The sequence below is a fragment of the Microtus ochrogaster genome, chromosome 16 (genome assembly GCF_000317375.1).
Source record: "Microtus ochrogaster isolate Prairie Vole_2 chromosome 16, MicOch1.0, whole genome shotgun sequence".
NCBI classification, from domain to species: Eukaryota; Metazoa; Chordata; class Mammalia; order Rodentia; family Cricetidae; genus Microtus; species Microtus ochrogaster.
The window spans coordinates 55,670,113-55,683,680 of NC_022018.1; the positions used below are offsets into that span (position 1 = coordinate 55,670,113).

Below are 13,568 nucleotides of genomic sequence, written 5' to 3' on the forward strand. Positions count from 1 at the left end.
CTACAGAGCTAGTGCCAGGACAGGCTCCAAAGCCACAGAGAAACCCTGTCTCCAAAAACAAAAACAAAAAAAAAAAAAAAAAAAAAGAGAAGATAGAGGTGTGACTGATGAATTCCCACCCAATCATCAGGGGAAGCTAGGAGTGCGGAGGGAGGGTGGAGCACTCTGTTGCTCAGCCCAGCACCTCACAGCCTCTACCTCCATCCCTGAGACTGAGTAGATAGGAGACAGTTGATGGGTCTCCTGTTTAGGTGCAGTCAAACTGGTGGGCTGACTATAGGACCCAGGAGAGAACTCCGGAAGCTCCCCTCTCAGGCAGACTGGAGCCGCAGGCTCAGGTCTGGGGCTGGAGAGGGGCTCTGTGCCATTCCCTCCGCTGCCTTCCACCCATCCCTCCCTCCCCCAGGGCTGAGCTTGGCCTGATTTCTTCACTGTAGCTATTTTAAGATAAGCTGGAAGCAACAGCTCATGGTGTTGCTTGGATGTGTGAGCTAAGACTCTCCCCTCCCCCCCTGCATCTGCTGCCCAGATGGGCACAGACCAATGAGCATGGAGGTAGAGGTCTGCTAGACACATGGTCTGCCACCTGCAAATGAGCACATATATGTAAACACGCGATAACTTGGGGTGTGTGCATGGCTGCAGAAGACCGCGTGTGGACTGGTACATGCCTAGGACCCTAAGAAGTTGGCACTTCCAGTTGCCTTAGCCCCATGGGTGGCTTCAGCTCCTTGGAGTCCTGTCTACCTGCACCCCTTGAATAGAGGGCTTTACATCTCCTGTAAATGAGGGTGGCGGCTCAGACCTCTCTTTGTGGGGATGACCAGAGAGATGAGAAATATTAGTTTGTCTTAAGTTACCCAGCTACAACCAGAACCCAGGAAAGACACAGTTCAAAGTCCCAGCTTGAGGCCTTCAGGGTATAGCTTTATGCTAGAACATGTGTCTAGCGTGCTAAAGGCCTTGGCTCAATCTGCAGCACCCTCATCCCAAATAAATCCCTTTGTGTGGGAGCGAGTACGCCAGGACAGTAGAAAGGCTCAGCACCTAACCACAGTGGAACATGGACCCTGGGAATGGAGAATGATGGCAGGTTTAGAGGTCACACAGTGGATTAGGAAAAGCAGAATACAGAAGAGCTTGTCCTCTTCCTGATGACATACTCATGAGATTAAAAAAAGCACCCCACAAGTCTGCAGTGATGGAAGTCAGGAAGCAGGTGCCCTGGGGGAGTAGGCAGGGCCTGGACTGAAGGGAGCTAAGGGAGTCCCTCCGTGATCCAGGCACATTTCACCGCCTCATGTAGGCCTGGCTAGGATAAGGGACCCTAAAGGCAGCATAGTGCAGGAATTCTGGAGGCTGGCGTTTTGTGTGATGAACTGATTGCTGGCTTCATTGGGGAGATACCTTTCCAAAATGCCTTTCTTTTTGGGGTATGTGTTTGTGTAGGGGGGGGGGAGTTAAAGCCACCTTTTTCAAAAAAAAAAAAAAAAGATGGTGGCGTGGTGGCGCACGCCTTTAATCCCAGCACTTGGGAGGCAGAGGCAGGCGGATCTCTGTGAGTTCAAGGCCAGCCTGATCTACAAGAGTTAGTTTCAGGACAGGCTCCAAAGCTACGGAGAAACCCTGTCTCGAAAAACATGTATGTATGAGTGCTTGTCTGCATATATGTCTTCTGTATGCCATGTGTGGGCCTGGGTCCTAAAGAGTCCAGAAGAGGACATTGGATCCTTTGGAACTGGAGTTACAGATGGTTGTGAGCCACTATGTGGATGCTGGGAACCTAACTCAGTTCCTCTGCAAGGCCATCTCTCCAGTCCTACAAGAAAGAGTCTTACATAGTCCTGCCAGGCCGCATGTGGAGCATTCACCGTTTGCGGGCCAGGCTTTCTATCGTGGTGGCTCTCAAGGTGGAGTCTCTAGACCTGCAGCGTTACAGTCACCTGTGTGGTTTTGTCTCCTGACTTCTGCCTCAGGACCTTTGTGTTTCCTGCTCAAAACAGCTCGAAATACAGTCCCGGCACATCTCCGGGCTGTCCAATGGCACCTCCCCAGGGAAACTCTCCTAAACTCAGGTAGTCCTGTCATAGTGCTTTGCCCTATCACAGCGTCTCCACTGCGCATGCATACCCCGTCTGATGCCCATGCGCACTGGCCTGTTTTGCGACGTGATCTCTCTCAGTAGTGTGAATGCCGGGCACCACCCACTGTGAAGCCACTAAGAACAGGTCTTCGCTGGCACGGACAGCCCTTCATCGAAAGGAAATGACTGAACAGGCCGTGGCTTGTTCAGACGTGCCCAGGAATATCTGGAATCATGCCGGTAAGGGGGCTATGCACTCACAGCCCCTTCTGGGTCCCTTCACAGGGAGCATGGCATCTATGCACACCTCCCCACGGCTTCATTCTGAGCCCAGTGTAGCCCAGTCTTGTAGGAAAGGAGGCAAGCAAGCCTGTGCCCCAGGCGGGTGGAGTAGAGGTGGAAGATGGCAGGCATGTGTGCCCAGCATGCCCGACATGTGCTGGGGGATCACTTGCCTTCAGGTCTGTGGGGAACTCCTCCTTCTTCACCAGGCCTGTGGCTGCTGCAATGTTCCCAGCCCCAGAGAACACAGCGCCTCCCAGATGTGATGCCTGCTCCTTGGTTTTCTCAGCCACTGGAGCAGGGAGGTATTGGGGGAAGGGTTCAGTGCCAGCCCCCCGCCCCACATAGTGTCCCAGAGTCTTCCTTCCCCAGGGGCAACCCCACAAAGAAACCTCAGGAGACCCCATACTCCTCCCCACCATAAAGTACAAGGACTGGTCTGGTACCTGAGGCCACACCTTGGACCACTCCCTCTTTGGTCTTGCTTCCTATAGGAAGAAAGAGGAGCATATTTAAGAAGTCTGAGCATAGCGAACAGAGATTCCAACCCAATGCGGGGGTCATGCAGTGAGCAGAGAACCCAGATAGCAAGGGGTCCCCTGAACTGCCTCCCTGAACCCCCACATCCCACGGTTCTCACCCCACGCTAATTACACTCAGTTCCTACACATATTTCCTCAGGCCTTCTGCTCCCCTGCCCATACACCCACACCCCCCAGTGGACGCTGCCTGAGTGGCTCTTAACTTCTCCCTGTCTGCAGCCTGGGCAGCGGGAGGGGCTTGGATAGCTCTCTCTTTATAGTTGGAATCCAGAAGCTCAGTGAGGGCCCTGCAATTGGTTAGGAGCTGAGTGAGCAAGCATTCAAAGCTGACTTGAAACTCCTGCTCCCAGGTACTGCATGAATGTGTAGCCCAAGATGGGAGGTGGTGCTGGGAGGAGCAGAGACAGGCGTTTGGAAGATGCCCTTGGTGCCCTGTGTATGTCTTTCATGAGCAGGTCCTCCAGACAAGGGCCAGTTCTTCCTTTTGACTAAAGCGGAGATTGTTAGGTGCAGGTGAGTCTAACGGTGATGTTCAGACTGTAGAAGGAACTCATGACACTGACTGGGTCTTCGTCAGATGCTGACGTGGTACCGGAAGAGGCAAGAAGTTCTGACCACGGGGTGTGTATCCTCCTGGACCTGGGCAACCTGCCACGTGAAGACTTAGCAGCCAGACAAAGGCTAGTAAACCTAGGCTAAGGCCAGTACAGAGAGGGTGAGACTAGGTTAGCCAGAGTCAAGGGTGAGGCCCGGCTGGGATGAAGTGTGCCCCAAACTAAGGTCAGCCAGAAGTTGGAGGTGGAAGGGACAGGAGTCATGCCATGCATTATTCATTCCCTCTTCGACAAAATGTTCGTGCATTTGATGTGCAAGGCCTGTCTGACTGTCTGACGGGCCCGTGGCCCATTGTCTGACCTGGAGTAGTAGGGAAAGAATATTTAGACTCCAGGGACTTCAAGAGGTGGGGACACTGCCTGGGACTTGAGATACGGGAAGCACACTGATATTCTAAAAGGAGACTAGGGAGGAGGAACCAGGCAGGCAAAACACCACCCGAGGACCAGAAACATTGGATATGGTGAAAAACAAGGCTGGAAATGCAGGCTGAGGTAGGGCCACGAGGGGTACTGCATGCTAGGCTACAGGAGCCAGGGTCTTAACGCAGAGGTTTCTGGGTAAGGGAAGACTAGAAAGTAAGTGTCTGCCAAGGAAAAGCCTCCGTGACTTGGAGAGGCAGAGCCTATTAGCAGAGAGACAATAGTGGGGTGCTGGGTGTTTAAGAAGCGAAAGAGACGAGGGATGAGTAAAAGGGGGGCAGAACAGATGTGCGCTCACGGCTGGGCTTACCTACCGCTGCTCTTGCCTCAGGTGGCAATGCCTCCTGGCCTCCCTGCAATTTACTCGCCTGTAGCTTGGAGGGACAACTGTGAACTGGTCAGATCATGTCAATCTCTCACGTATAGCCTTTAATGGCAATTTCAAGGATGCTCCAGCCTGACACACAAGGTCTTCTCGTGAACTGGCTCTTGCCTACCGACCTGAGCTCTTCCTTCGCCATGACTCCTGCCCTCTGCTCTTCAGACCATTCTAGGTCCTCTTATCCCGCCTTTCTGCCTTCCCAGGCCCTCTGGTGTTCAGGCCTGTTCCACACACACCACCCTCACAGGTAGCTCCCCTTTGGCTTCCTTCCCCCAAATGATTCCCACACTTGATGCTTGATGCTAGATCCATCCCGGAAATGCTGTGCCTCGCCAAGAGGAATTTGTAGTTTTGTCCCCTTGCCTCGCCACAGCTCAGCATCCACACAAGGCTTGGCACAGAGTATGTTTTTAATGAGCACAATCCAGATTTGCTATGACCTTGGGCAAGCTGTCCAGCTCTTTTATATCTTTTTCTACAAGAGCAAGCCCTGGCCCACTGTATGAGCTCCAAAACGAGTCCGCTAGCTTCCATGTCTAGCCTTATCTCTCCTTACGGAAAGAACCCTACAAAGTCCTTTCACACTCTGGGTGAGAGACATTAACCTCCTGACCTTTGTCCTGACGCCAGCTGACCTCTGAGAGGAGTGTGAACTGGAGGGAGAGCGATGGTAAATCCACAGGCAGTGTGTGTGTGTTGGGGGGGGGCAGGTAGCTGGAGAGAGCCCGCCAATACCCAGGGAAGGTGGGGCTTCCTGGCTGGATTCACACCCCAGCTTCAGGCTTTCCCAGCTGTGTGACCTTGGGCAGCGTGGTTAGCAGAGGGCCCCAGTGTCCCCGATCTGTAGAAAAAAGGCCAGGAGCATCAGATGCTGTGGCCTTTCACGGCACTTGGCCTCAAGTAAAGGTTCCCCATCAGGTCGCTATTAATAGTGATGTCAGGATAAGAAAAAGGAAACTTTGGTGAGCTCACTGCATTGTCCCGGGTCTTTCATTTGAACACCATCTTCACTAGCTCCCACCCTGTTCCCACCTCCCTCTGGTCAATTCCATGAGCTGGCTGTGTCTCCAGTGACCCCTACTGACCTCGCCCATCTGCTGACTCATATTCTCATGCTCAGACCCTTCAATCTCTCTGAGGACCCTTCCTGGTACCCCCAGAAGACACCCAGCCCGGCAACCCCTTGCCCACCGACGTAGAGGACGCCCTCCTTGGTCTTCTCTGCTGCCTCGGTGACCCCCTGCTTGGTTTTCTCGGCTGCAGCCACAACGCCCTCCTTGGCCATGGATAGGCCCTTCATGAACACGTCCATCCTGGCGGCCTGGGGAGGGCGAATACACAAGTGCCAGGTCCTGGCTCCACACCTTCACTCCGGCCCTCCCAGGGGACCTGGTGCCCCCTCCCTCCATCCCTGAGAATTGGCGCGCTTCTGGGCCCAGAGTCCCCTCCTACCCACTTTACTCCCCAGCTCTAGGCCTCAGGGCCATGCTGCGGTGAGTCCTAGCGTCCTTGAAACCCCGGGACGCGGGAGGGGCCACCACCTCGGTTATCCGGAGATCTGCAACCTGCAGGCCCGCAGAACCGGAAGCTGGGCTCGGCGCGAACACCCGGACCCGACACACGCACACGACAGTCACACGGTCAGCATGCAAACACACACCATGGACATGCTCATGTGCACACACAAGACACGGGCGTTCAGAAGCGCATGGACACTCTGACACACGGGCACAGACGCACGTCCGCACATCCACCCAGACTGTAGCAACCGAGAGGACAGACACACGCATCCTGCAGTGCACCTGCCCGCGCCTGCCCAGCGCTTTCCACCTTCGTGCCCACGTTTCTCCCCAGTGCAGTTTCCATTTCCCTCCTCACCTCACGCTCGGTCCCTTTGGACCCCTGTTCGATCCGCTTCCCTGAGCCTCACCTGGGTTTCGGGGGCCGGGCTGGGGATGGAGCTGTGGTGGCGGCAGCGGCGAGCAGATGCCGAGGTTGGGCTACGCGGGGCAGGGTTGGGATTGGAGCCAGTGGGGTCCGGCCGTGGTCAGGAGCTTGGGTCACTGGCCCTGAACAGGAGCGCAGCAGTGGTCCGGCCTCTGGTGCGCTGCCTCCAAAGGATGCTACTCGCGCGCTCCGGCTCAGCTCCGGCTCCAGCTCTAGCGCTGCGGCAGCTCTGAGCTCAGCACCCCCCCTGGTGGCCGCGCCGCCCCTTCCGCCTGACTGACAGGGGGCGGGGAGGGTGACATCTCAGAGCAAGCAAGCCTCCCGGGGAGGGCCTCTGACGTGTAGTCGGGGACCCTGGTGCTTGAGACGCTAGTCTTTGGGAAGTATGGGAGGGGGCAATGCGGCGAGAGAGAAGGGGAAATGAAATGATGCGGTTGGCTTGGGAGTTGAGATAGATTCGAATCCTAGCTGGGTTTGTTAGTGACTGTGGGATCTTGAACCGCTTAGCTCTCCTTTTGAAATGCCAGTTCCCTCTTCTGTAGAACCAAGCAGGGAGTCAATGCCTGTCTGGGCAGCGCTTAGATGTGTAGTGCAGGTTTGAGGGTGGAGACTGGGCGGGGGCGGGGGGCAAGCAACACAAGGACCTGACCTCAGGGAGATGCCGCGTGTATGCGCTCATGCCCATGCAGATATGAGAGGTAGGAAACAAGATAAATGTATCCACACTTAAACCAAACAGGGTTATTTCAGCTGCGAGGGGTGCTGGGAAGATAGTAAGATGCTGGTGTGAGAGACAGGGCTTGAGGCAGAGTCAGCAGACAGCAAAGCCCTCTGCGAAGAACCTTCTTGGAGTAGAGAGATTCCCGAAGAAGCACCAAAGCAGACCAAAAAAGGCGAGGGTTAGATCCACATAGCTGAACCTTCAAGTGCAAAGGTCAGAGGCACTACCACGCCAAGGGGCAGTCAGAAGGCAGTGCCACCTACAGTAGGAGCTAAAGAGAAGAAGAGGACATGGACCTTTGAGTATAGTCACAGGCAGGGATTCCGATGCACCACGGGACCTCAGTCAGCTTGATGACAGAACTGTGCCCATGCAGGTGTGGAATGGCAGGTGAAAGGGATCCTGTCAGTTCAGGGAGTCGAGGGAGGAAGAAAAAGGAGGTGGCACTTAACGCGGGCTTCACCGAATGGGTAAGATGTTCCCTCGGGAACAAGGTCGGAAGGGTGTTTTAGGCTGTGGCTATTACACAGGCAGTGGGGACAGAAGCGCTGTGTGTGTGAGAGATGAGTGATGAGCTAAGGTGTGCCAGCAGCAGACAGCAGGGCACGGGCAGGAAAACGCTCATGGCTGCGGCAGGACTGTTGAGTTGGCAGAGGCCACGGGGTTGGCAGCATTTGTCGGGACTATGATGAATGCACAGTCCTTTGGGATCAGCAGCTCCCCTTCCAGGAACTCACTCTGTGGATCCCTATTCATGTGTGCACACCGACACATGTGTGCACAGGTGCAGGCATGGTCATTGTACACTACAACTGACAATGTTCTCTTAGAGGTCTGGGTACTTCCTTATAGGACACCCACCCCGTGGCACACTGTGATGTGGTTAGGAGCCAGGAGCCCGACCCCCATGTATCAACACACTAGTGAAATAAGACATGTTAGTGAGAAGCAGGCTGCAAAGCTTGTGGATACTGAACATGATAATTCTGATACATAGCAAAATTATATTACACACTTACATATTTAATAAGTTATATGTAAGAACAGTTTTTTGTATATCAATATGATTTTTATTTTATTAGTATAGCATATATTAATATATAAATGTATATGTACATATTACATGTATTTATCACATGCTATATGTATTAAATATAAATTTAAATAAATGTAATGTGATGTTTTTGTTTGTTTGATTGATTGTTTTTTTGAGACAGGATTTCTTTTTTTGAGACAGAAGTTCTGGCTGTCCTAGAACTCCCTCTGTAGACCAGGCTGGCCCCAAACTCATAGAGATCTGCCTGCCTCTGCCTCCCAAGTGCTGGGATTAAAGGCTTTGCTCCCCCGCCCCGTGTAAAGCAATTTTTAAATTAAAAAGCAGTTAAACATTTTTAAAAATATTTACTTATTTATTTGTTTATTATGTATACAGTGTTCTGCGTGCATGTATGCCTACAGACCAGAAGAGGGCATCAGATCTCAAACAGATGGTTGTGAGCCACCATATGGGTGCTGGGAATTCAGGACCTTTGGAAGAACAACCAGTGCTCTTAACCACTGAGCCATCTCTCCAGTGCCAGCAGTTAAACATTTTTAAAAATATACTTAATGCGTCTTTACAAAAGATTTCTTTATATCTTATGTGTATGAGTGCTTTGTCTGCATGCTTGCCTGTGCACCACAGCATGCAGTGCCTGTGGAGGCCAGAAGAGAGCATTGGATCCTTTGGTGCTGGAGTTACAGATGGTTGTTAGCTATGTGCATGCTGGGAATCAAACTTTGGTCCTCTGCAAGAACATCAAGTGCTCTTAACTGTTGAGCCGTCCCCTAGACCCCTAATCCACCTCCCTTGCTCACTTCTCACAGGCCTGCAGACAATCCTTTTTCACCCTCATCAAGATACAGGACCCTCCTTTAGATGATGGCTCAGTTACCCATCCAGACACACAGGGACACACAAGATTATATTTTGGTCCTGGTCAGGTTTTACCTACCTTCTCCTGCTGGCTTGTGCACCATCATACAGACCCTTGATTCTAGGACACACTGCCCTGTCCCCAAGGTCCTTCTTTACAAACTGCGGCAAAGGCAAGTTGACAAAAGGCAAGGAAAGAGAGGGTGTGGTTATCACAGAGCAGCGGTTCTCACCCTCCTAACGCTGCGATCCTCATGCCATGGCAACCCCCAGCCATAGAATTATATAATTGCTACATTATCATTGTAATTTTGCCGCTGTCATGAGTCTTAATGTAAATATCTGACATACAGCATATCTGATATGTGACCCCGAAGGGGTCGTGACCCACACAGGTTGGGAGCCGCTGTCATGGAGAGACTGGAATACCAAGTGGCTCAAGCTTTCTAAACAAAAGCAAAACCAAAGAGCCTCATAGCACGACTGACCAAAGTGTAAATACAAATAAAGTAAAAGATTTAAAAAGAAAGAAAAATCTCAGAACAGTGATGGGATTCAAGAGCCCCAGCTTGTCAACCCCACTTAGCTGATCCCTAAAGGCAAGCTGACCTTGGCAAAGAGCTAGATTCCCAGCAGGCCCAGGGACTTGTTTTAAATGCCTCCTGTTGCCCCCCCCCCCACAAGCCCTGCCTCCAGCCCTCCAAGAACTGTAGAAGGTTCCCTTAGGCCTGGAAGCCACCCTGTGCCAGGGAAGAGCCAGAGCTCTGATGGAGCCAAGACCACACCCACCCCTGGAGAGAGCAGCAACTCCCTTGGTCCATCAAATACAGATCAGTAGCATTGTCCCTGTCTGGGCCTTCTGCAGAGCTGCCTGACGTGAACCTGAAGGCTCTGGCAGCGTCTACTTCCTGTCTTTGGGGAATGTTTGTCCTAGGAACCCATGGGAACGGAGCCACCACACTGTGAAAGCTGAGCAGCTGCACATGGAGACGCCACACAGAGCTGAGGTTCCTCTGACAGCTGCATTAACTACCCCATGTGAGTGACAGAGGCCCTCAGCCCAAGCTGTGAGCAAGCCTAGCCTATCTGGCTTTGGAGCATAGTTGAACTGACCCCACAGGTACTGCAGATCTGCAGGCATAGTAAATGATTCTTACTGTTGTGGGTCACTGGGACAGGCGATGTGACATGGCAATAGGTAAGTGGACGGTTGTCCTTCTCTGTCTTTCAGTATTCTAGACATAGCACCTCTTCATCGTCTCTACCACCTCTGCCAAATGGCACACATTAACACCTCGGTGGGCATCCTCCCAATTATTTTCATGGTTACAGTCTGAGAACCTGGCTGTGGTGGTGAATTTCCCCACTCCACACACACCAAACAGGGTCTCTCAGTGTGGCCCTGGCTCTCCTGGAACTCACTCTGTAGACCAGACTGACTTCAAACTCAGAGGTCCTCCTTCCTCTGCCGAGTGCTGGGATTAAAGGTGTGTGCAGTCACACTCAGTTTTGGAGGTTAATTTTGAGTGTCTGTTAAGCTCGATTAAAAAGCATCTAGGCCCAGGGCATTAGTGAACTGTATCTTTTGGAGTGATACTTGACTGTGAGGGAAAAACTGACTGACTATGGGTAGCACCATTCTGTGGGTTAGCCTAGGGTCACAGGCTGAACAAAAAGGGAAAATAAAGCCAGCTGAGTACCCATGTATAGATAGAAGTTTCTGTCACATCCAGTCCTGCAGCCATTAAATCCCAAATAAACACACAGAGGCTTATATTAATTATAAACTGCTTGGCCTACTGATCAGGCTTATTACTAACTAGCTCTTATGGCTTAAATTTACCCATATTTCTTGTTTATGTTTAGCCATGTGGCTTGGTTCCTTTTTTCAGTGAGGCATTCTCATCTTGCTTCCTTTGTGTCTGACTGGTGACCGACTCTGCCTTTCCTCCTCCCAGAATTCTCCTAGTTTAGTTGCCCTACCTATACTTCCTGCCTGGCTACTAGCCAATCAGTGTTTTATTAAACCAAAGGAGTGACAAATCTTTACAGTGTACAAGAACATTATCCCACAGCACCCATGTTCCCCTTCCTCTGCTTCCATTCCATGAAAATGTGGGCCATGCCTCTCAGATGCAAAGGACTGGACCTTCTAAAGTGTGAGCCCAAATGAACCAATCAGATATTCAGGATGAACTTATATCTAAGCAACCGGAAACTTGGAGGGCAGGATCCAGTTGTCTTTAAATAAAAATAAAGATTAAAGTGTGTATGTGCACATGTGGGCGTGCATGCACGTGTGTGTGTGTGCACGTGTGTGTGTGTGTGCACATGTGTGTGCGTGCACGTGTGCACACCATCCTGTGGAGATCAGAAGACAATTTAAGGGGGCTGACTTTCTCCCACCGTGCAGGTTGCTGGGACTGTCAGTCCTCAGATTAGAGGCAAATGCCTTTACCTGCTGAGTCATGGTGTTAGCCCCTAACAGCCAGTTCTGGTCCATGCATACAAACCCCACACCACTCTAAGGCCCGGGTCAGATCCTAGACTTTCTCCTCCCAGCCCAGCTCTTGCTCCTTTCTGGCAGAAGCTTGGCCTGTGTGGACTGAGGTCTGTACTCAAGGTCACGGATGAGTCCTGTTCCCACCAGACCCCGGCACAGAGGGTACAGCTTAAAAAAATGGTGCTGGGGCTGGAAGCCAGGGCTGCTCAGCTCCACCCACCCATTTGGTGCCCATTATTGTGTGCCAGGACCTAGCCTCGCGCCCCAAGTACCGTGGTGTGGTTATAGGTATGGGTTGTCAACAGATTGTCAGCCTCCAGCCGAGCATTCCACCCTGCCCCTTCTGTGAGGGCTTAGCTTCTAGTCTCTTCTCTCTCCTCAGTTGGTCCCCTCCCTGCCCAGGCAGAGCTTTCACCTGACATCAATTGAGCCGTGAGCCAGGCCTCATTCTCTGGAGCCTCATGTGCAAGCTCTGAGTCATGTATTGACCTCCTGATCTGCCAAGTGGGGGTGGGGGGGGTGAGGCTCCATGGCTTCAGTAATTCGGATCAGTGCAGGGAAGGACTTAAACACATGCTGGATGACTGTGGCCCTGGGCCTCACCAGGGATGTCCAGGTGAGTGTTCTCGGCAGGAGGCAAGGAGGACACAGTGGATGGGGGCCCTACAAAGTGGAGCGCCTCAGGGTACCAAACCCTCCAACCACTCAGGACACATCAGCAGTGTGGCTTTTAATACAAAAGTCTGCCAGTCTCTAAACATAAGCAAATGGCTACTCTTCTGTTTGGCTGAGGCAGGCTGTCTTATAGCTCAGGCAGGTCTCAGACTCCCTCAGTACTTGAAACTGACCTTGAACTCCTGACCCCCCTGCTTCTACCACCCAGATGCTAGGATTGTAGGCACGTGCTACCCCGTTCAGTGATTACTGCTTTAAAAATCTCAGCTGCTTCTAGAGCCAGATAAATGTCACTGGATGATAGTGAAGGCACAAACTGAAGGTGTAAATGGAACCAGGGTGTGTGTGTGTGTGTGTTTTGGGGGGTGTGCTATGGAAGTGTTGCTACCTCTGTCACCTGTACAACAGCCTACTTCAAAGTCAGCTTTTGCTCAGTAGGTTCCAAATACCCTAAGAGCAGACCCCAAATATCGACTCTGACTCAATTCTCTGAGTCCCCACCGGCTGCCTGAGGATGGGTTTTTCTTGTCACAGCTGTGCAGAGTGGTGAGCACTTACCTTCTAAGAGAAGGATTCTGGTCAACCCCTATCCCATCCCACCCCACCCCCACCTCACAAGCTCCTCCACCCACCTGGCTGCCCAGGTGGGACTGGGCTCTCTGCTGGGTTAAAAGCAAGGCCCTGTGACCTTTTAGCTGCTGGTGGAGCTTTGCCATGGCTACCCCCGATGCTGTGAGTCTACCTACCTGCCTATCCCAGACCCACTGGCTAGCTGGGGTAAAAAACATAGGGAGAGGAGTCAGTCAGCCAGAACCGGGGCATATGGATCCAAAAAAGGATTTATTTTTTATTTTTTTTAAAAAAAATTTTAAAGACAAGGTTTCCCCGTGTAGCCTTGGCTGTCCTGGAACTTGCTCTGTAGGCCAAGCTGGCCTCGAACTCACACAGATCCACCTGCCTCTGTCTCCCGAGAGCTGGGATTAAAGGGGTGCGGCACCAGCTCCCCAGCTCTGGCTCACTGCCATTCTTTTCTCTGGTCAGACAATCAGCGCTGATGGTGAAGAGCACAAGAGGAAAGAGGAGGTGGAGAAAGAAAAGCCATCAGAAGCAGCGGTCAAGGTCCTCCCAGGAGAAGACACGGGAGACCCTCCTGCACTCCTGACTCCGAGGAGGAAGGCCCACAGAGAGCAGCATCCCCTGCATTATAGGTAGGGAGGCCACAGAGACCGCCAGAGTCTGTATCACTTGAGCTGCCCGAGACCCTTGGATCCTGCCTCACACGCAGTGGGCTTTTTAAAAAAATATGTTTTATTTATGTATATGAGTGTCCTGTCTTCCTGTAGGTCTGCACATCAGAAGAGGGCATCAGATTCCATTATAGATGGTTGTGAGCCACCACGAGGGTGCTGGGAATTGAACTCAGGACCTCCGGAAGAGCGACCAGTGCTCTTAACCTCTGAGCCACCTCTCCATCCCTTGGT

At 52.1% G+C, this 13,568-nt stretch overlaps 1 protein-coding gene across 1 annotated transcript in view; it reads right to left on the reverse strand.

The window, feature by feature from the left end:
• Positions 1–6,522, reverse strand: part of Sncb (synuclein beta) — a 7,963-nt gene extending 1,441 nt beyond the window's left edge. The window contains exons 1-4 of the mRNA XM_005355214.3: positions 6,257–6,522; positions 5,518–5,647; positions 2,812–2,853; positions 2,539–2,657 (exon numbers count right to left, since the gene is read on the reverse strand). Coding sequence (XP_005355271.1) covers positions 2,539–2,657; positions 2,812–2,853; positions 5,518–5,638 — 282 coding nt within the window. The 5' untranslated portion in view covers positions 5,639–5,647; positions 6,257–6,522. The remainder of the gene's footprint in view (positions 1–2,538; positions 2,658–2,811; positions 2,854–5,517; positions 5,648–6,256) is intronic.
• Positions 6,523–13,568: the final 7,046 nt, after the last annotated feature.